This window comes from Eschscholzia californica, unplaced genomic scaffold, assembly GCF_041429995.1.
Source record: "Eschscholzia californica isolate CP2 unplaced genomic scaffold, dmEscCali1.0.p SCAF_2, whole genome shotgun sequence".
In the NCBI taxonomy this organism is placed as follows: Eukaryota; Viridiplantae; Streptophyta; class Magnoliopsida; order Ranunculales; family Papaveraceae; genus Eschscholzia; species Eschscholzia californica.
This window is the reverse complement of record NW_028238309.1, coordinates 45,697,933-45,720,004: the sequence shown is the minus strand read 5'-3', so window position 1 is coordinate 45,720,004 and position 22,072 is coordinate 45,697,933. Positions and strand designations below refer to the sequence as shown.

Here is a 22,072-nt window from a genome sequence, read left to right as displayed (position 1 = left end):
ATAATCCAAATTTTGACTGGGTTGTGTTTGCAGTAATAGATCAATCAAACCTAATTTCTTTTTTGTTTCTTTAAAGCCCTTTAATTTCAGGAACCCTTAATAAATAACTATGAAAGTCAACCATGCCCTTACAAAAGATCTCAATTCTTATTAGTAATTCAAAGTTATACAATACCAAAATCAGGAGATCTCTGCGTTTAAACTTCACATAAGGGAAATGATAGATCTTACAGCAATCCAAGAAATCAAACATTCTGCATCTTACCTCCACAAAGGATCCATCCTACGAAACTATTTTGTCAAATCCAGCATTCCTGCCAAACTAGGGAGGAAAACTAGATCGTACGAGTGAGAGGAATATTAACGCATTTATAAATTTCAAGCTCGGCTTCTTGCCGATGATCAAGTTTCTCACTCATCAGTTTCTGAATCAATAACAGGCAAGATACAGTATGCTGATGAACCAAGATGCATGGCTTGCACTATGCCTCCATATTCCACTTTTATTCTGTGGCAGAGAAGTAAGATTGCATCCCACAGTGCAGTCCTTCCCTGAAAAAAAAAAACCCACAAAAGAAGATTTCAGCACAACTAAGGAAAAACAGGTTAAGTTCATAACAATATCACATCTGACGGCATTAGTCCAAATGTGAAAAAGCGTCTGTGAGGTTCTTGCAAGCAAGAATCTTGATAAGCTAGGCATAAATACGATAGCCACCTGAGTCAGCAAGAAGCCGATAATGATGGTAACAGAGGATAACTCTTATGGTAATACAACCCAGAGTGAAACTTACCTGCAGAGAAAACTGCAACTTCTTATCCCAATACAAGGCAAAAAGTGGAGGGCTTTGCTTCCCTACAAACAGTATAGAAGCTCCTGGATGAAAAACAGCAGGCACACTAGATACAACAGCCACATATTTCTCAGGGAATCTCTCTTTTGGAGGCAAAATTCCCAAAAATAACGGGTTCTTGCTAGACTGTGCACCGGTGTTGGATGTAGGATCCACATGTAACATCCATTTCGGGTGTTCCAGATAAGCACAGAATAGATATAGCAGCAAGTGAGAATCAGTTGGAAGCTCAAGCGTCCACTTTTTGTTCACCTTGTCATAAACCTCGCCACTTCCGAGATACTCATAGTTTTTCAAGCATGTGCCTTCAGCAAGCTCTGTGAAAATCGAGAAACAGATCAATCACGGTTAAACTGACTAGAATAAGGTAAATTGCCTTCGGCTGGGTCCTAAATTTCTATCGAGATCAAACATATGCTGAGAGTTGTGAAGGGAAGATCTACCTCGAATCCTTTGCACTGTGTAATCTGCCCGGACACTACTTTGCGGCAGCAATCCCTTAACCCACTCACCTTTCATGAGTTGATGAAGTCTCTGATGCTCAGTGATGGCATCTATACATTCTTGTATAACGGGAACCAAAGCATTTTGTTGTTGGGATTGCTGGAGATTGCTTGAAGGTAATTTTGCTGCAAACAGTGAAAATACCTCAATCCATATATAGTAGAATCTAGCGAAGTATAAAACATGCAAATGAAATTAAGAGAAGAAAAGGTGCGATTAAGTACTAAAAGGAAAATTACACTCACAAGTTTCAAGAGCCTGTACAAGATTAGCACGTAGCTGATGAAGAAGTCCTTCCTCATCTAGAGTAAATGATGGTTGCCATTCTTTTGCCCCGTCAACTGAAGACACTGTTGGAGTCCCAACACAATCACTTCCTACTTGATTGACAGTGATCGAAATACCAAGCCTGGCAGCAGATTGCATTACCTGCAAACATAAGAACATTTGTGACGTGATCAACTATAAGGCCCTAGAATGCCTACCCTGGATTTCACAAGTTCTAAAATCAAACAGAAGCAGAAAACAAAACCTGAATATGACTTGTTTCAATTTTGTCAAGCAATGGGTTCAACAGAATAGAAGAAAACCATTGTCTGAGGCGATCCCTCCATTGTTCGATTTCAGGGTAGATACCCAAATGATCAAAAGCTTGAATCGACTCTTCCATTGACATTGGTGGTGGAAGATCACCCTCTCCTTTCTTAGGAGGAGTAGTGAACTTCTTTGAACCAGGAGACATTCTCACTGGCCTAAGTGGTGTACTCCTTTTAGCTCCAGAAGTATTAGGCGACTTGACAACTGTACCTGTACCGGGGCTGGATATGTTCAAAGAATTATAAGTAACAGGTGGTGTAGCCATTTTTACTGCTGATTCCGTGATTCTCTCATCCATGTCAGCTAAAAATTGTTCAAGCATTTCCTCTGACATGATTGCTTTTGCATTAGATGATCGCTGTTTCGACCAAGGGGTTGAGAAAACCCGATCAATACCAGGCGATGTTTGCACTGATGGTTTTGGAGGAGACGCTGATTGAACAAGGTAGAGAGAAGATGGGGACCCTGGGGAGTTAGATGGTTTATAATATGATCCCATCGAAGGTTCAGTGTTGGTCTTTGGATTCTGACTACCAATTCGACTTTTTGAACCAGAGACTGAATGATGAACTGGGAAAAGAACATCTGAAGGAGAAGGTGGATTATATGTTTTGGACTTGGGGGGTTTCTTTGCAGAATCAAAATCAACCCTCTCAACAGGCTTCGACTTTACTCCGAGAAGTCCCAATTGACGAGACGTTAGATGCTTCTTCTCTCCAGTAGATGACGAACTCGTAGTATTACCAGTTCTCCAGAGAGAGAAAGCTTTGATGAGTGCAGATATGGTCCCCATGAAAATTAGACCAAATATGGACTCTGTAACTTTAGTAAGCACATCTGAAACACAAGAAAGACGACGATGGTGATATTGTCATACTAAGTAACATCAGAATCGCATTTTAGGTTCAAAATCAAGTTTAGTAACTCACAGGCTGTAGTGGTAGAAACATATTTGAGTCCCATATGATTGATGAATCCTTCTTCCCTTCAAACAATTCAGATGAACATTTTGTTTAATTAACTTAAGCTCAAAAATTGAGGTATGGTGCTTTTATTTTTCTAAATCAGGTTAGGAATCTGACTCGGGGTCTGAATTGACTTGAACCAAATTTCAGACTCCTTATTTTTGTCTGGTTCATCCGAATGCCGGTTGATTTTATTTTTGGGTGCATTTGATTCAGATGAGTCAGATTCAGACAATGAAAAAAACACACCAGAAGTGATGAAACAAATTAAAGTTCAACAAAACCCTAGAAAAGCCCTAATTCTCGTTGAAGCGTTTGTTTGAAACAGTAAAGTCAATTATCAGAAAGGTAAAACCTCCAGTGATCTCGATTAAAACCAAGTGAACTCAACTAGCAAAGGAAACCCTAGAATGATCTTACCTTCTACGAATGAAGTAATTTAGTTTCTTAACAAAAAACAACTACAAAAACAAACAAATTTACCTGGAAATAATGCTAAGGAGGGCGAAAGCAGAAGCAGTTGAGAATGAGAGAATGCATAGAAATGTTGATTTCGTAGGGCGAAGACTGTTAGCTGTTAATGCTGCTTCCAATGTGGGGTTTTGATAAACAGAGAATTTTGAGGGTTTTTCTAACGGAGAGCTTCCTCCGACTCCATTTACACCTCCTTCCGCCATGTGAGGAAATAGGGTTTGTTCTCAGTCCAGTCAGGTGTTGAAGAAGAAATGAACTAGACCGCCATGAACGAAGCTTGACTGTAACTGTAAGTGTTCATCTCTAAATTTTCAGTTCAAAAGCTTTGTTCTTGGTGGGAACTTGGGTAGTGAGTACAATTTTAGGGCTTCCTCTTCAATTTTAGGGCTTCCAGATGGGCCTCAGATCCACACTGTACCCGATTGGAGATTTCAGATACTCAACTTTAGAGCTTCCCCAATGGTTCCCACCAAATTATTCACCGAAAATGAATCTTATTTGGTGTTTTCAAATTTTTAAACCCAAAGATAAAACACCAAAACTCGCACCAAATCACTATTCATCACACCAAATCTCATTTTTATCGTTTTTAATACTCACTTTTTAAATAAAATGAGATAGCAATTAATTTATTAAAATAACAATTGGAAATGTAAGACTTAAGTTACAAATTAAGATCACTACTACATTTTATTGTTTTATGGGGACTAAATAAAAATATTTTATGAGGACCAAACATAAACATTAAAATGATTCAAGGGATGAAAAAAGAAAAGATAACTAAAAAGAAGATGAAGAATGAATTAAAAAGTGTGGGACCCACCATCTCACCATTTTGGTGAGGAGGAACAGTAGCCGGCCATTTCACAGCCCTGGAGATTAATGGTGATATCCAGGGCTGTTGGGTTCCCCAACCCCACCATAACGCCAGATAATGGCGTTATGGAGGGCCGTTGGGATGCTCTTAAGGTGCAGATACAAATCGTGTTGCTAGATCTGGTTTGTTCTAACTTCTATCTAGGGTTGTACAAAGGCCAACGCTTTGGGGAAAGCTAACCGGGGTGTGAAATTCTAAAGGGAATATGCAAAATTTTGAAAAGTTTCCGGGAAAACATATTTTATGGAGAATATGTTTCAAAATAAAAATAAAAAACCCTCCACCTCACTCTCTCTTCTCCGGCTAGGTCGCCGGCCGGAAAATTTTCCGGGCGGCGACTATGAAAAAAAAAAAAAATCACTCTCTCTCTGTTCTTCAACAGACCGGAACTCCGGCAAAGGGAAACTCTTTCGCCGGAGTTTCTAGAGAGAGACAAAGAGAGTGAAATTTTTTTCATGGTCGCCGGTCTAAAAATTTTCCTACCGGACGACCTAGTCAAGAAGAGAGAGAGTGGTGGGGAGAGAGAAGATGAGGTGGAGAGAGAGAGGTGAGGTGGAGAGAGAGTGGGGTGAGGTGGAGAGAGAGTGGAGTGAGGTGGAGAGTTTTTTATTTTTATTTTTATTTTCCTCTAACAACTTACAAAATAAAATTGTCAAACAAAATTGACCAATTTTTGACCAAGTCTTCACACTCCGGAATCTATTTTGCTTTCCCCAAAGCGCTGGCCTTGTACAAAAAACAATTTCTTTTTTGAAAAGTCGTCTACGATGTACGTATTTTTTTGATGAAAATCAACGATTTACGTTAGTCGTTACAAGACATCGATGCATCATTAACATGTGATAAGCATGATAACTGCCTAAGTTAAACTAATAATTAAAGAGGCCTGAAACCCGACAACAAAGAGCGTAAAGCAAGCCCGACAACATCTACTTTATTTAATACCTAAATTATATGGAATAAATCTTGGTAATAAACTATTTTCACCGAAACTCGATATTAAGATCTCATGGGCTTAAGACGGATGTCCTGCCATTGCACCAAAGGGACAAATGGTGGTGGATTGTACAAAACCATTTCAACCAATCCCATCCAAACAATTTTTTGAGGTTTGGTGTCTTTGTGGCCGAACCAAACCATCACTGAATTATCTTGGTTATTAAGTTTTGAAAACCATGTAGGAGTAGTTTGGTTCGGTCTTTTGATCTGACTTTTGAAATCTGAACTAAACTGAATCGAACCATATAATAAATAGTAAATTTTAGGATATTTTATATAATGTACATTATACACATGCATGACAGCCAAGATTTAAGTAGATTGGAGAAGGGCATAGTACACTATTCCAATCAATACTTTTATACATAAAAAATATTACATCGTAAAAGCTTGCGAAACACTAACAAAACTCGTCTAAATCTATAACAGGAGATTTGTTTAGGTCTGATGTAATGAAACCAGAAACTAAAAATACTATACCTTTACCGCTAACTTAACAAGTTGGTTTGCTTTGAGAGAAACGAGTATAACAACGTCTCTTCGCCCAATTGGTCTAAGAGTCGTGTTGATAACGTGTGTATGGACCAAAAAAATTTACGCTAAATAGGCTCACACAACAACCAAACTCACGAACTAAATATCGAGTGGGCTTGACCCTCTCACCTCTAAACACCCAGAATAACAAAAAACGCTTGTGTACCGCAAATGCACATATTGGATAAAGAAGTTAGACGTTCGAGCGGGAGATTAACTCCCTCGTGATCATCTCCAAGTCTTCCATCAATGTAGTTGTTTGAAGCAGTGTTACCATCATTCAAAGTGACATCTAACGAAAGGATATCGTCATACCCATTGAAGAGGCGTTACTGTCATTCAAGATCACTGTTACTCGAGCGTTACGGTATTCAAAATGACAAGCTGTCAAGGAGACCATAAAATGGCGAGGTAAAAAGAGATAAGGACATGCAACTCTCGAGCAAACAACCTATGACTGTCTTAGTTTCTCTCACGTACAGAACGACTGTTCATCAATTCCTAAGACATGTTTTTCACTTTATCTCTCAAATACACCTTGAACTATAGGCGTTCAACTTTATCTCTCATACACACCTTGAATGATAGTCGTTCCACTTTACCCACCATACATATGTTGGGTTATGGTGTATCCTGGTGTTCTAAGCAGAATCTCAAACATCTAATGTTTAAAATTAGTATCCCCAGAATCTCATGCATAAGCTAATAATGTAACTAAGTTAGTTTAGAGATTACCTTAATCGCTAAATATCTCACGAACTATTCGGTTGCATAAGAAGACTAAGAGTTCCAATTGTAGCTCCTCTACTTTAGACACCGAGTAATCAACTTGATCTTCCACCTCAAGTTTAGCTAGAACTTTAATGGTGGTTAGACGAATAACATTTCTTCTTTATTTTAGATAAATAGTTGGGAACTATTCTCTCTTTCTTACTCTACTTGATGTTGTAGAATAAGAAATCTCCTTGAGAACTTTTCACACCTAAATCTGTTCTAATGAGAGCCTTTTATAGAATCCCAAAGTTAGAGTTCAACCCTAATTAGGTTTCCTAAAAGACCAAAATAGATGGAGGTTTAAGATTTATCAGGAAATAAAAACTAGTTTCTATGTTCTTATTCCTCTCTTATGGCCGGCCAAACTAAGCCCTAATGGGAAGATCTGGCCGACCCTATTAGTGTAGCCGGCCAAGGCATGACCGACCCACTAATGGGCCCTAAAATGCCTTTTAAGTCCTCGACCCAAATACCCCTTTATTCGGGCTTTCATACTATATTTGCCTTGACTTTCTTTAGGCTTTTTGGATATATTTATGAGTCTCACCCATGTTTATATGTCCCATCCCTCATATCTTCAGATCAAGTCGACGCTCTTTGGTGTAATCCGATGTAGGATCCGAACGAAGTTAGCTGCGAATCACCTCGTGATTCGACGATCGTAGTTGGTTTCTAGCTAAACAGTATGATCCCTAAATCGTCCGGACTTGATGATCTTCTTCATCAATTGTCCTATCTGAAAAATTGCTTGCATTGCATCTTTAGTCGAAGGACATCTCCTTCAACATATTTACAAACATTCCTTTTTACGACAGACATTCCACTCATACCTTGAACAACATGCGTTCCAATAGAGGACAACTGTCATTCCTCCACGATAGGCATCTCATTCTCTCTCTTATACAAATAGGATGATTGTTCATTAAAAAGGCATGCGATTTATTTTCTCTTTCCTGCACAAGACTGTCGTACTTTATGTACTGAAAACAACCATCATTCTCTTTCATACATACTCACATGGGAAGTAATAGACAAGCGATTATAATTTCCTCTCGACGATAATATCGCAAGTCAAACTTTGACTGCCAGAGCCCCTTTGCCCGACACCACCTCAGTGTCTCAGGGATCGTACAGTTACGTGTGCTTCATTTCTTGTCAAATAGGTTAAAGTCCAAGGACGTCGTTGGTGCGCACAATGTGTTACAAAATTGTACATGGAATCACGGTATAGGTTGGAGAGAGAGAGAGAGTAGTATACACAAATATATATCAAGTAATAAACAAGTATTACTTCTCATAGAACAAAGTAATAAACAAAATGTTGTAGCTCTTAAGTAAAATAGTACACTGAAGGGAGACTCATACTTGGTGTTGGTGGAAAAGCCATAGCACAAAGAGAGTTATATGGGCAGCCACACCACAGTTGTAACAATGATAATATAGTCCAAGTTAAATAATTTCAATAAATTTATATTCTCATAAATACATATTTAATAAGTTAACACATTAAGAGCCTCTTAACTAATATTTCAAACAATCTAAGATGACTAAATCAACCCATCAAATTCTTCAACCACCATGAAAGCTACTATCTGATGAAGAAGAAGAAGAATCTTGCAAACTCAACAAAAGGTCTGAATTACTAAAACACATTAAAGGTTTTGATTTTGGAACATTTGGAACTTCAATTTCACCCAATAACATCTGAACCACACATCTCATTACAGGTCTAGCCATTGGATCAGGATTTGAACAAGCTAATCCAATCAAAATCACTTTCATCATCTCTTTTTTATCAAACTCACCTTCAATTCTAACATCAACTACTTCTAACAATCTTCCTTCTTTATATAAACTCCATACAAATTCAACCAAATTAACTTCTTTATCAATGGGTCTTCTTCCACTTATCACTTCAAGAATCACAGCACCAAAACTAAAAACATCAGTTTTATCAGTAGCTCTTCCTGTTAGAATATATTCAGGAGCTAAATAACCCATTGTTCCTGCTGCTATTGTTGCATCAAATGATTTATCGTGTTCGATTTGTTTCGCTAATCCAAAATCGCCTAATCGACCATTAAAATATTCGTCTAACATTATATTACTTGCTTTGATGTCTCTATGAATTACTTGGTTTTCACATTCTTGATGTAAGTAAGATAGAGAAGAAGCAATACCCATTAAAATTCTTTTTCTATGAATCCATGGCAATGGAATTTTCGACTCGAATATTGCTTTATCAAGACTTCCATTAGGCATATAATCATAAACTAGTAAAATTTCTCCTTTCTCATGGCACCAACCTTGAAGTTTAACAAGATTTCTATGTCTTAAAGTTCCGATTATCGATAGCTCTGATAAAAATTCAGACTTTCCTTGATTACCACTTTGTCTACATCTTTTTACAGCTACTATTGATCCAGTTTCAGGGATTATACCTTTATAGACTGTTCCAAATGCACCATGACCAATAATTCTTGTTGAATTGAAGCAATTTGTGGCTGATTTTAACTCTTTGTAACTAAACTCTTTTGGGGTTTTGATGATTTCTAAAGGTATATAATTTGTTTTCTTGATGAATTTGAATCTTGTAAAGAATACCCAGATTAGAAAACAAGCTAAACTTATCAGAAAAATTGTCCCACATGTTATAACTCCTGCAATCACCATGGATTTCCTTTTGAGAGAACTGGTTTTTCCTTGGGTTTTTAAGCTTGAAATAGAACCAGATGGAGATGGTGAAGGACCAGGAAAACTAGCCGTTGGAGGTGATGCAGGTGAACCAGAAGAAGAAACTGTATTGAAAGAAGAACAAAAGCTCCACCAATCTATACTATGAATCTCTGTACTTGCTTGAGTTGATCCAGAGAAACCCACAAACATGAAATCCTTTACAAACAGATTCAAATCGATATTGAACGAAAGAAGGGGATCTTTAGGTCGAAGATTCGAATAAGAAACAGAGACATTGAACAGTTTTGTTTGACTATCATAATCAATCCAAGCATTCACAAGATCTCCACTCTTGAGATCTACATCAATGCTATCCAAATCACTTGCTTCAGTAGAAATTAAACTATTTAAATCCAACCCAATATGATTTCCATTTAAATCTTTGAATTTCAGATCCATTAATGTATCAAATTCAACTGCAACAAACCCACTAGATTCAGAAGATGAAGATCTCTTCAATCCCAAAAACTCCCCAGATTCTCCAACTGATTGATCATCTGGGGAGATTAAAAAAACTAGTCCTCCGCCAACTGAAGATGGGTTTAAGTTGGTAATGGAGAAGGAAAAGAAAGTTGAAAATGAGAACTGAAATTGAGTTCCAGGTTTCCTGAATCTAATGGGTTTACTGTAAAGAACTCTACCAGAGCTAGAATTTGGAACGGAAAGATCACGATTGAGATGTATACTGCCATTGTTTAAATGGGCATCTCCAAGAAGCTTTAAACTATTAAGACTTAATGACCCAAAATCGAATTTCGTTTTCTCACTATGAACTCCATGAAAATTAAGCAAGAGAAGGAGATAAACTAAAGCTGACAAGATCATATACTTCAGCATTGCTAAAATTATAGAGAACCCATTATTGTAAATTTCAGCTTGGGGTTTTACAGAGTTGAAGAGAGAGAGAGAGAGAGAGAGAGAGAGATTGTGATTGGTGTCTGAAATCTAGAAAGAAACACAAGAATATAGGCGGATGATGAGAAGATTTGTGAGAGGTGGGTGTCTCCAACGGCTATGTTTTGGGAGACAAAAAAGGAGGAATCTTTGTTACTGCAATAATAATGTAATAAGTAATATCTCAACTATAAAGATACTTAAAGAATACAGGAAATTGGAGGCCCAATTTCTTGTATTTTTTTGTTAAAAAGACAACCCATCTTTTTAACTAGCTAGGCCCAAGTAAGTTATAAAAATAGGTTTGAAGGACATTTTTAAAAGCACCAACTTTTTAAGAGTCAAAAATACCCTTCATTCAATTAGAAATACCTAGTAATAATCTAACTAATAAATTAGGAACTTGAGTTTTTCTTATGAACGAACCGAGTTGGATTGTCGATGCCGATTAGAATTTCTGGGGTTTGAATCGATTTTGGCTATAAGATAAGTTGATGTTTTTAGGTTTTGGTGATTTAATCTATTTGCTTGTTGTTTGAAGAGGCTTTTAAGGGGTTTGATTTAGTTTTTGGTTCTAAATTCTAGAGAGAGAAAGTTTTATATACTTTCAATGGAAGGAGAATTTGATAGTGTTTCAAGGTGTAATCCAACTTCTTCATTGTTTTATTTTCATTGAGTTATGAATGATGGATGACAATTTGTTAGTTTTGATGTTTATGTTCAAACTTATTTGTTGGGTTTATATGGAAGTTGTGAAAGTATAGTTGATGCAAGCAATGTGTTTGATAAAATGCTTGAAAGAGATGTTGTTGCTTGGAATGCAACGTTAGTTGGTTATACAAGACTTTGGTTGATTGAAATAGCAATAAAGTTGTTAGATGAAATGCCTGTGAGAAATATTTTTTCTTGGATAATCATGATTGGTATTTATGTTCAAATTGAGAATTTCATGAAAGCTTTGGAAGTTTTTCAAAGAAATGTAAAATGATGGTGCTAGAGCTTATAAAATGACTATTATGAATTTGTAGGGATTTTAGCTAGTTTTTCGATACAACATTCTATTAGACAATATATAATAATTTGTAACAAATTTCATGTTAAATCAATTCAAAAACTAATTTGCAAACCATTTGCATGGCATTGCAAGGTGTTTGCAAGGCTCTGCAAGGTGTTTGCAAGGTTGTGCAAGGTATTTGCAAAAGTTATGCAAGGTGTTCGCAAGGTTCTGCAAAGTTTTTGCAAGGCTCTGCAAGGTGTTTGCAAGGCTCTGCAAGGTGTTTGCGAGGCTTTGCAAGGCAGTGCAAAGTGTTTGCAAGGCAGTGCAAGGTGTTTGCAAGGTATTTTCTTAGACTAGGGTTAGGTTGGTCTTTTTACTGAAATTGAAAATTACATAATTGCCATCAGGGAGGTGAAGCCTAAAAAACTTTGATGAATCCTTTTTAACTAAAGTCATAATTTCTTAGGGAGTTTTGGCCAAAACTCCCTAAAGAATATATATTCATAGGGGCGGGAATTGGGCAGGGACGGCCGTCCATGGGCACACGAAGCATCGGGCCGGGTGGGTCCGGCACAAAATTTCAATGGTTATTAGGGTAAGCGGGTTAATCGGGCGGGCAATTTTGAAATTCGCCTTGCCCATTACCCGCCCAAGCGCATTAAGAAGCTCGGGTAATTCGGGTATGGGCGGACGGGTAGCGGGTAATCTTATGACTTGAAAAAAATCACTTTTCTGCTTTCATAAAATCTCCAAACACCTTTCCTGATTCTAAAAAGACAATGTGGGATTAAAATTAGACGTTATTTGTGTTGTTCCTTTTAGGAATTTAATCTCACATTAAAAACTAATGAAGAATTTTCATGAGGTATAATATAAACTTATCTTACTCTTTGTTCCCTCAAAGCAAAAGACTACTTTAGTATTCTACTCGAAATTCTCTTGGGCCATTGCAAAGCAATGCATTGAGTTCGTGTGATTGCCCTTAAACATATTGTTTACCATCTCAACTAAGCCAGCAACATGGACTGTTGGGCTTCATCAACCCTCAAAGTTGATGTAATTTGGTTGGTTATCATTGGGTGGGGTTAAGTGGATACGGGCGTGGGCGGGTGCGCGGGTAGAGGTTTTAACCCATGCCTGCCCACCAAAACTTGGCGGGCTGGGCTGGTTATACCCTAGACGGGCGGGAACGTCCACGGTCCTCGTTGGGCTCGGGTGCCCGTGGGCGGTTTCGACTAATGGGCAAAAATTCCCACCCTAATATTCAAACCCAACAACTATAATAATAAATGATAGGGATGATATTTCATCAACCATAGTAAAGTTACTTTTTTTTTATGAGATACAGTAAAGTTACTTTTTTTTTTTTTTTGATAATAGTAGTAAAGTTACTTGGGTCATTCAATTTTTTAGGAAAACACTATATAAGTGTTAGATGTATAGTCAATTTTATATTGTACAATTTGTATACGCGCATTCCAACATCATAAATATACAAAACTTGTTGCCACAATAGGAAGGGGTCTATACATGTATCTAATATTGTTGTAACGAATTTAAAAAGACACTCAAAAAAGTAATAATGAAAGTAAATAATCACACGAAATACAAAAAAAATTCAGATGATTTGGTAGGCGAGACCAACTCCACATCGAACAATAGCACGATGATTTTCACTATATATATATATATAAAGAACCTTATTACAAAGATATTTCAAGGATTTCAGTATTTATAGCTCATTCAAATAATATTGCAGAAGAGCTTTTCTGTTATTCTGCCCCTCTTCTATATTTAAGGCCATGAATGGTTTATTAAGGTTTTCAACTTATCATATTGATTATGACCAGCAAGTAACATTTAGGAGAAGTGTAATTTATCCTAGTTTCCCATCTATGTATAGATGCTACTTGATTGATAACTGACTCGAACCTCATTGATACCTAAGACTGAGTCCAATATCGTGTTTTATATGTTTAACACACTGAAGTCGACGTCACTAAGAGATCGTCCGAGAGAATGCACCTTATCCTAGTTAACATTTTCATTTCGAGTAAGGTTTTGATCTTATACAGGTGAAGGAACTAAAGGAATTTGCTCACTGTCTATACATATTATGAATGGTGGAAAGTTTTCTTGTTCATTGATCATGAATCAGTGCAGAAACTGTGAATGATGGTCTTAATCATAAAACTTGATATTTTCTTAAGCAAATATTAGGAATACAATATGTATATATCATACAATTCATAACCCAAACTAAGTAGAACAAACTAAACTTCTTATATATCACTTCGACAAGAAACAAATGATAGATAAATTGTCTGGTTCAATAAGCAAATCATAGAACCATAGTCGAAGCAAACTTCAAGTCCCTAAACCTCACTTACCGGTTTCAGATTCTAGTTTCGGTTGGAGAAGAATCTGGTTGACCAACCGAAGAAGATTTTCCGACATCCATAACTCCTCCCTGGGATTCTTCCAAGCAACTTTGAGTGTCATCGACAATAATCATTCCAGTAGTCATCTTTTCGACTTCCTCTTGCGTATAAATATGAATCTTCGATACAATATTACAGAACTCACTGAAAATACAGCCCAAGTTAGAAACAGGAATCGAATAAACTGAAACAAACTTAATGATTTTGGATCAATTTACAGATAGAAAACTTACTGCCAAGGATCATCTCCGACAACTATCATATCGTTATCGTTATCTGTGTAAACAATTTGCCATCCTTTTTCAGGATCTTTCAGAAGCCCTTCCATGTTGAATAACTTCTCGAGTTCACTTAGTAAATCAGTATAGCTATTCAATCTTGAGAGATCAACAGCTCTTCCAACCAGGTTGCCTTGTTTGTGAACCTTCACTAATGTTATTTATGATCAGCAACATGAAGAATTAAGCAAAGATAGTCAATACCCAAGTTCCCTTACCTTAGTACAACTCCTCTTGCTAGAGTTCTCTGTGTTTGATATTGAAACTTCTCCGGTTAATGAAAACCCGAAAAGTTTACAAGCTTTGGTACCATCTTGGACTTGATCATTTTCTTGATTTTTCAGATCTGTCTCTATAAAAGCCGGAGTAGATGAATTGTTTGGTGAGTTCTGATCTTTCAGAAGACTGGTTCCACTTGGGCTGCTAGTTTCTTCTGGGATTACACTAGCGAGCCTTCTCTGGATGGACGAGATATTGGATTGAATAGTCTCTCTATGGAAGTTGGTAACCGAATCATTGTTTTCTCTGAACATACCAGTGTTAGGCAAAAATGTGGTTCTGAGATTGTTTGAAGCTAAAGGATAGAAATTTGTCGGTCTCTGGTAAGAGTTGAACATATCGGAAAGTCGATTGCTCTTTTGGGAACCAATTTGGTTGAAATCGGTTCTTCCATGAACAGAGAGTGAAGGGAAATTTTCTTGACCTTGCAAGACCTGGAATCTAGCTGATTCCATAAAGCCCGTGTAGGTAGTGAACTGTGAGGGATTACGCCTATTAGCGTCGATCTCCTGATACCCGGTTGATGGAAGAATTTGGGTAGTTGGATTGGGCATTGTGAAGTCCACTAGTTGGTTTTTCTCATCACCTACATATAAAGGTGATCTAAAACCTATTTTTTCTTGACCTTGCAAGACCTTAGATGATCTCACGGATTCGTCAAAATCCAAGAGCTCGACCCGTCCTGTTTCAAAAACAGAAAGTCCGCATCCAAACAAGATTAAGAATGATAATTTCCACATTTAGTTTTTCCAGATTCTTTGACAAGATTTTACCTGTGATAGGGTGGTTAGGAGATGTTGATTCCAGTGTTCTCATTTTCTTCATCCTCGGGATAGATTGGACACTCAAAGATGGTACGGACGAAGATAGCTCGATCTCCCATGGAGAAATTTGGTCGTGATGATTACCCATAAGATCATCGTCCCAAATGACCTGTTGGAGATCAAGGAATTGCTCATATATAAAGGCTAATTTAGACTGCAGAAAAAAGGCAACGTCGGTAGAAGGACATTAACAACTTCTTAATGTTTCAATCAAAAAGTACGGCGGAAATAATAATATGAAAATGGAAGAAACAAATCATCATATGAAGATAAGTTTAACAAAATTTAAGTACCTTTAAGCATCTCCATTTTGAATTAGGCCATCTAAAGGGATCTAGATCACCAATTCCTGTCACTAAACCACTGCACCTGCAAATTAAAATCATCGTTACTCATCCCAAATCTCAATAACACTTCTTGAGAGAATAATTTGACTGAAGAAGACAATAAATAGCATTTGTTTGACCTTCTCTCTGCTGCATCTTCCATTTCAAATCTCATCTTGAATCTCATCCCAATGGTCACTGGGTGATTGATGCTTTTCATATACTTTTGGTATGGCACAACAAATTCCGCAGGACTTGCCCTGCATCGAACATGTGCAATAGTTCAATACTATAATATGGTGTAGTTTGTGCCGAAACCTGCTAAACTGTTGTATATAAATAGTGTATTAAAAGTATAACGAAATTACCCTAAACAAGCTTTGTAATCACCTAAAGTATCCGTACGATCATAGAGTAAAGAAGTCATAGTTTTTCGGGTGATTCATTATTTTGGACAGAATGAAGAGATGGTATACCTTGGGCTGTGAAAAACATGAAACATGGTTTTGGTAGCCATGGCATTAGCTACTGGAGACAGAACATGAAGATTCACATTCTGGTTTCCAAAAATTGAATTCGGTATCCAATTCCGAGGTCGACCCGCCCGTCTAATTCCCAACCTCAACTCTCCATTTTCTCCCCTACAAAACCAACACATTATCTTAGAAACCAGAGTATAACTCACAAAAACGAGAGAACTGTACGAAGTAAAATCTAGTTGGGCATATTTACCGTAGGAAAAGAACTGCATCTCCTGAAACAAGATTCTTCTGGCTTACAAAAATACTCCACCCAGTAGTAAGCAAATGGCGACGTGGTTGACCTGAAAAGTGCGCATATTCAAGTTCAATAACATGTTAACCCTAAACGAGATATCGTTATACTAAGATATCTATAAATGCACCTCTATAGATATGCCGAAACTTCCATTGAACTCCATGGAGGTCCGTGGCGATAAGTTCTTGAGATGGCCTTAGTTGTTTATAATCCTAGAATACATGAAACAACATTTAGCCCCCTTTGAAAAAAAGCCTATCTAAAATAGAGTATAAAAGGGAAATGAAGTCTCACTAATGGTGGGAAACAATCTTCCGCTGCTCGTCGAGGGACGGAGAAGCCACCATGGGTACTAGTATCGGAGGCGGTTAGTGTTTTACAAAACATATGAGGGGTTGATTTGCTCGGTAAATCGACAACATCATCTTCCTCCATTTCTACTCCTTGATGACTTTTCCCCATTAAATTCCTATCCCCCAACTAAACAAAACAAATATATGAAAGAAACTAACATTATTGAATATGTGCTATGTAGATGATATACTTTACCAAATCAAGAAGCTAATCATAGTAAATGAAAGAGAAATGAATTGAAATCAACAAGTTAGTTTCTTTTAAGGAAGTCCACAAATAAGGGAAGATGAAAAGGGAAAGACATATTGAGCATTTAAACAAGATACCTCTGGTTGAGGGAACAAGGTCAATTGTGTATAGACCTCATCATTCTCTTTGTTGGCCTAAGAAAGAGAGAGAGAGAGAGAGAGAGAGAGAGAGAAGAGGTTAGAAGAATAAAATAATAGTCAATTTAGAGAGAGAGAAAAGGTCACAACTTACAAGTAGTTGGACATTAACAACTTTGCAGAAGATTTGGGGCTGGAGACCAAATGTGGGTATGTCTAAGCATAGAATAGATGAAGAAGAAGTAGCTTGCTCCAAATGACCTTGAGGGAAGTAAACAACCAAACTCCCTTTCTTGGGAAGGGAGGTAAGAGGACCAGCACAAGCATGCCACAACTCCAAATAAATTGAAGAAGACATAGAATTTGAAGAACAACAAGAAGATGAAGAAGATAAAGAGCACCCACCACCACCACCATCCTTTTCACAGTCTCCATGGAAGTATTCAATATTTTCCACCTCTTTCACTGCATGATTCAGATCAATTTCCATGAACACCACCACCAAGTATATAGTATAATTCTTAGGAGATGAAAAGCTAGAGATAGAAAAAGAAAGAGAGTGATTTGAAGAACACCCACTACTGACCCAAGAAGCTAGAGTATAAGAGAAGTGGAAGAGAAATCAAAGAGTAAGAAAAGATTCATAGTTGTGAGTGGTAATTAGAAAGCAAAAAAAGCTCAGGAAACAAGGGGAATTTGTCTGATTAAGAAGATGAAGTATTTATGTGTTTAAGATGAAATATATTTATATATATGTATAGAGATGAAAGGAAAATGGGTAGGAAGATCAAATAACAACAAGAAACTCAAAGTATGATTCCACTCCCATTTGCAGTAGTGAGCAGAGGGAGCAGTAGTAGCAGACATAGACAATTGCTAGAGAAACAGAGAAAACAAAAGGCAAAAAGCCAATATTGGTGGTGGGTTGTGGACAGTAAGACTCATTAAATCATGTAGAGAGAGAAAGTGATTTAGAGAGAGAAAGTGATTTAGAGAGAGAAAGAGAGAGAAAGAGAGAGAGTTGGGTCATGGGTGGGGGGGACAGGCAGGCTGAGACAGTACAGAACCTACACCCATGTCTTGCTTTTCTTTTTTTTCTTTTCCTTCTCCCTCACTAGGGTTAGGAAAACCTTCCATCACAACAAAAAGTGGGTTTTAATTCATCTTTTGCTAAAATAACAACAACCCAAATTTCTTCTTTCTTTTTTTCAAAACACCCATTTTCAATTCATTATCCTATCCATGATTTACACAAGAAAAATCAATATTTTTTTTTTTGGGTAGAACTACTTATTACTATTACTATTCATAAAAAAAACAGATATGTATGTATAAAGTGAAAGAGAAAGCAGTAGTACTATTCATTACTAGACCTCATTGAATAACTCTTTCTCTCTCTATACAGTGATTAGTAGTAGCATCCTTTTCAGTTATATTTCTGTCAGTAATTCTGTCTCTTGTTTAAAGATTTTAAAAGTGCCCCATTGATAATGAAAGAGACTCCTTTAACCAAACTTTAGAGAGAGAAAGAAAGAAAGAAAGAAAGAAGAGAGAGAGAGAGTTGTCAATGTTGGTAGTTGGCCCCCCTCATCTTTGGCTGCAAATATATCAGAAACCCTCCGTCTTTTTCTCTTCTATACGATTGAAGATCACTAGATCCAGTAACAAAATGACTTTTTCTCTCACTAACTTCGACTGTTAAAGTGAATGAGGCCTGCGTCTTTGGTGCTGATGACTTTTCCCTGTCTTCTTTTCCCTATTCCCATTTTAGACGGGGGCCTCTTTCTCTACTATCTATCACTACCGCTGTACTACCGAAAAGTTCCCAACTCATCCAATCCTACGGTTATATGGTCATCCCTAAAAAAAAAGAATAAGCTTAGGACTGAGAAAAAAAATCTAAAAATCCCGAACCTATCGTGGACACTCGAGTCTATTAGAATCTACATGTACTTAAAATTCGAAGAGAGGTTCGGCCGGACCCGACCGACATGATGAAATAAATAGTTTAGGCTGGAGTTTTGAAGTGTTATTTGGCATCTCACTCGAACCTGACCCATTAGTTTGTGCGACATAACTCGCGTAATAGTATCTTTCGTTTACCTGGTAATACTTATACACATTGCATCATATAAAATATATAATAATATGCATTACAACATATATGTGCAGTGGATGACCGAAGATGTGATGATTGTATGGTGGTGTTGACCAAATTGACAAAATATAGTGGCGACCCGTTCACAGAATGTGTAAAATAGACTAATACCTTCTCAGATATTAAATGTACTTCTCATATTCTTAAATATATATATTTTTTGTCCGATGCGTCCTTTTGTAGAATAGTGAAAATCTTACATCCCATAAACTCGAAACATTTGAGGAGTTTGGAAGAGTTTATTATCAAAATCCTTAAAATAACCGGCCAAACTAAGCTGAGAATTCGACTGAATAGGAGTTTCAAAGCCCGACCGATGTAGTCCGATGAATGATATAACCCGTAGTCAGTTGTGGTCAACTAATTCCCATCCTAGTCAGTAGGCATAAGAAACAGCCAATGTATAAGTTGGGGATAACTTTTTCAGTTTATCCAATTACCCTGTCTTTATTTTTTAATTACAAAATTTGACTACTATCAGTGAGGTAAAAAGCTGCCGATTCACTTGACCTATTTTTAATGGTAAATTGGGGAATACATGGAATACCCAAATAAAGGGTGATACACAATAATAATACGGTTATAAAATGGGTCGGGCACTAATGACCCACCTAAGTTTATAATATATTTCATGTAACACAAATTTTAGTTATCTCTCAACATTTGGTAGTCCAAGTGATGGATAATGTTGACATAAAATTTAAAAATGTGGAAGTTTAAAATTCGATTCGCACGGGGATAGATTCCTTAGTTATTGAATTTACCTTGTTAAGGTATGAATGATGTTGCTCGGCTTTAGACTACAGTTTATTTGGGCTATAGATTTTTTCCTATAAAAGTTTGAATTAAGTTGTTATCGTACTTATCACATCTTTGATGTATCAATATCATTGCAATGACTGTATCAGATCGTCGTCAATTTCCAAGAAAATAATAAATAATTAGTTATCCTGTGGACTTATGGGGCCAAATTTCTATCTAATAAGTAGACGGGCGAGTCATCGTCCATATATTCTTACACCTCTTTTTTTTTGTTGAAAAATTCTTACACCTCTTGTACAAGATGTTGTTTGATGGATTGCCCAAGGCTAGCTGACAGGCCACTTACATATTTTTCCATCTTACCCATCTTTTGTATTTTTCTTGTAAGTAATTCTTTGTTTGGCTTTATTTTATTTGTTGCTTTTAGCTTCAACCCTTCACCTTTATGACCTTGAAATGGAAAAGGTAAGTTCCATTTGGTTGAAATTTCATGCACAAAAAATAATAATAATAATAATAATAATAATAATATGGCTTTTGCTATTAAACTCATTTACACACCGTAGTGCTGAATGGAATGACGATTATTGATTCTATTGACCAAAAGTGACATTCTAGAAGATATTGTTTTTCAAATTAACCGATCTATTTTGAGTCTCAAGTTCGGATCATTTCAAACTCATCTTTGTTGCTATGTTGTATGAGACACAAAATTGTTGGATCTTTTGTCACGATCTCTTTATCACCATTGGTGATTCTCGTTTGAGGTTGTTCGATTTGTCTGTCTTCTCAATTATCTCTCTGCCAGAGCTTGTTAGTCTTTGTTTCATCCTTTTGTATTTTCGAATGTATGTTTGTTACTTCTTACATGCTTGTCTAGTAAGTTTTTACTTTTAAATCCCCCTTAATATTTATTTCACGATTCCCCTTAACAGTTACATGCTCGTAGTAAAAAGAATATATACTCACCATTTGAAAATATACTTTCAACAAAAAAAAAAAAATAGAATAGAAAAACAAAAGATAAATTTTCTAGCCGTATTTAGTTTGGGACATGACATCGCATTAAACTATGTTTTGTTTTTCATCATTTAGATATGAGATGTGTGACAACTAGACCATATTGGATTACATGACATCTTTATTATGTCGACTATTACGATGTCGAAATATCCATGGTCCGACATGAAACTCTAGCTCTAGTATTTGATCAACATAAGTCACCTATTCGGATCCTATCATATTAAATGCAAATAAAAAACATCAAAACACAAAGGGCAACCATATCAAACTTGTTCCAACATGTAAGTAGGTTGGGTAGCATTTGGAAGCTGGTTATACCCAACCTGTTGTTCGACATCTAGTTTGGCCCTATTAATGGGTGACCAGCTTGCTTATACATGCCTTTAATCACCATTCTCAGACAGTGCCTTGAAGGCTCTTAAATCACCCTGATTGTCATTGATTCACATGTAGATAACAAATTTTCCTACTAGGGCAAATTCAAATGCCTTTGTATTGGTGAGACGTGGTAAATCTTACTAGGACAAATTTTCTTTCGTAGAAAAGATCGAACAATTATTTTGAGGCTTCAACATTTTAGTAAGGTTTATAGACGAGTTTGTATCATAAGTATGTACAGATTCGTGAGAGTAAAGTTTGCACAGATTTGTGATAAGGTTTATAGATGGGTTTCCATCAGAAGTTTGTACAGTTTCGTGAGTGTAAAGTTTGCACACATTCTGAAATGGAGGAATTGGCCGAAAAATACATGGAAAGAATTGATGCGTCCAAGTATAAAGGTGACAGACTAAATGGGCAAAATTGAAGATACGGGTGTCGGAATTAGACGAAATTTTGAGGGATGGTGCGTAACCTTCCGCTCATTCATTGTCGCTTCGCCATAACCGGCCCATTTTAAGGGACAAATTCCATCGTTTAGGTCCTCAAAACAGACTTTTAGTAGTTCTTTTTACTATTTTTAGTAAGTGTTTAGTTTAGGTATTTTGTTATTTTTGGGATTACAGTGTTTTATTTTCTTAGAAGTTGTTATTTGAGTTTGATTAGGTCAAGGAAATCTTAAGTCTATATAAGTTTTAAGATGTCTCAACCAGAAACTCTATTTTTGAGATCTCTTTTGAGAGTCTTAAGTGTCCTAGTCATCAAATTTAATTTTTGGACCAATAGAAAACCTTTCTTTTTCAACCACTTTTTCTTATTAAATGTATATGTGACATGTGTATCTATTAGAGTTTTTAGAGTGTTGCATTGGAGAAGGACTTGAATTAGAGACACTCAAGTTAGCCACATAGGAAAGAGAATCTCAATTGTGACTCTCTTCA

At 36.7% G+C, this 22,072-nt stretch overlaps 3 protein-coding genes across 8 annotated transcripts; all 3 read right to left on the bottom strand.

Moving 5' to 3' along the window:
• Nucleotides 1–128: 128 nt before the first annotated feature.
• LOC147558315 (cytochrome B561, amino-terminal protein) lies at nt 129–4,433 on the bottom strand. 3 transcript variants are annotated; one of them, XM_086659951.1, is made up of 8 exons: nt 4,357–4,433; nt 3,404–3,837; nt 2,885–2,940; nt 1,891–2,792; nt 1,604–1,787; nt 1,298–1,483; nt 795–1,171; nt 129–552 (listed from the first exon to the last, which is right to left on the bottom strand). In XM_086659951.1, the coding sequence occupies exons 2-8, from the start codon at nt 3,595–3,597 to the stop codon at nt 412–414; spliced, it is 2,040 nt and encodes a 679-aa protein (XP_086516077.1). In that variant the 5' UTR covers nt 3,598–3,837; nt 4,357–4,433; the 3' UTR covers nt 129–411. The 3 variants fall into 3 exon arrangements, with proteins under 3 accessions (XP_086516077.1, XP_086516076.1, XP_086516078.1); XM_086659950.1 differs by lacking the exon at nt 4,357–4,433 and having other exon boundaries at nt 3,404–3,958; XM_086659952.1 differs by lacking the exon at nt 4,357–4,433 and having other exon boundaries at nt 2,885–2,935; nt 3,404–3,814.
• Nucleotides 4,434–7,845: 3,412 nt separating this feature from the next.
• LOC147558314 (L-type lectin-domain containing receptor kinase VIII.1-like) lies at nt 7,846–10,365 on the bottom strand. Its single transcript, XM_086659949.1, has one exon. It carries the CDS (start codon nt 10,149–10,151, stop codon nt 8,148–8,150), a length of 2,004 nt encoding a protein of 667 aa, XP_086516075.1. The 5' UTR covers nt 10,152–10,365; the 3' UTR covers nt 7,846–8,147.
• A 3,021-nt stretch (nt 10,366–13,386) lies between these two features.
• Nucleotides 13,387–18,553, bottom strand: ARF4 (auxin response factor 4). 4 transcript variants are annotated; one of them, XR_015234343.1, is made up of 12 exons: nt 16,965–18,396; nt 16,811–16,867; nt 16,425–16,610; nt 16,258–16,342; nt 16,086–16,176; nt 15,830–15,994; nt 15,494–15,613; nt 15,321–15,396; nt 14,977–15,136; nt 14,143–14,885; nt 13,880–14,075; nt 13,387–13,790 (listed from the first exon to the last, which is right to left on the bottom strand). XR_015234343.1 is itself a non-coding variant. In XM_086659946.1 (12 exons), exons 1-12 carry the CDS (start codon nt 17,298–17,300, stop codon nt 13,601–13,603), a joined length of 2,400 nt encoding a protein of 799 aa, XP_086516072.1. In that variant the 5' UTR covers nt 17,301–18,553; the 3' UTR covers nt 13,387–13,600. The 4 variants fall into 4 exon arrangements, 2 of the variants coding, with proteins under 2 accessions (XP_086516072.1, XP_086516074.1); XR_015234344.1 differs by having other exon boundaries at nt 15,321–15,390; nt 16,965–18,189; XM_086659946.1 differs by having other exon boundaries at nt 13,880–14,070; nt 16,965–18,553.
• Between the last annotated feature and the right edge of the window lie 3,519 nt (nt 18,554–22,072).

Bases quoted from the DNA above. Each gene is read 5' to 3' on its own strand.
- LOC147558315 (XM_086659951.1), bottom strand. From the start codon at position 3,597: ATGGCGGAAGGAGGTGTAAATGGAGTCGGAGGAAGCTCTCCGTTAGAA. The intron at 2,941-3,403 runs GTAAATTTGTTT...AATTGTTTGAAG, and splicing joins CTCCTTAGCATTATTTCCAG to GGAAGAAGGATTCATCAATC. The intron at 1,484-1,603 runs GTGAGTGTAATT...CACTGTTTGCAG, and splicing joins TGTACAGGCTCTTGAAACTT to CAAAATTACCTTCAAGCAAT.
- LOC147558314 (XM_086659949.1), bottom strand. From the start codon at position 10,151: ATGCTGAAGTATATGATCTTGTCAGCTTTAGTTTATCTCCTTCTCTTG.
- ARF4 (XM_086659946.1), bottom strand. From the start codon at position 17,300: ATGGAAATTGATCTGAATCATGCAGTGAAAGAGGTGGAAAATATTGAA. The intron at 16,611-16,810 runs GTATCTTGTTTA...TGTTTTGTTTAG, and splicing joins CCTTGTTCCCTCAACCAGAG to TTGGGGGATAGGAATTTAAT. The intron at 15,995-16,085 runs GTAAATATGCCC...TTGGTTTTGTAG, and splicing joins GATGCAGTTCTTTTCCTACG to GGGAGAAAATGGAGAGTTGA.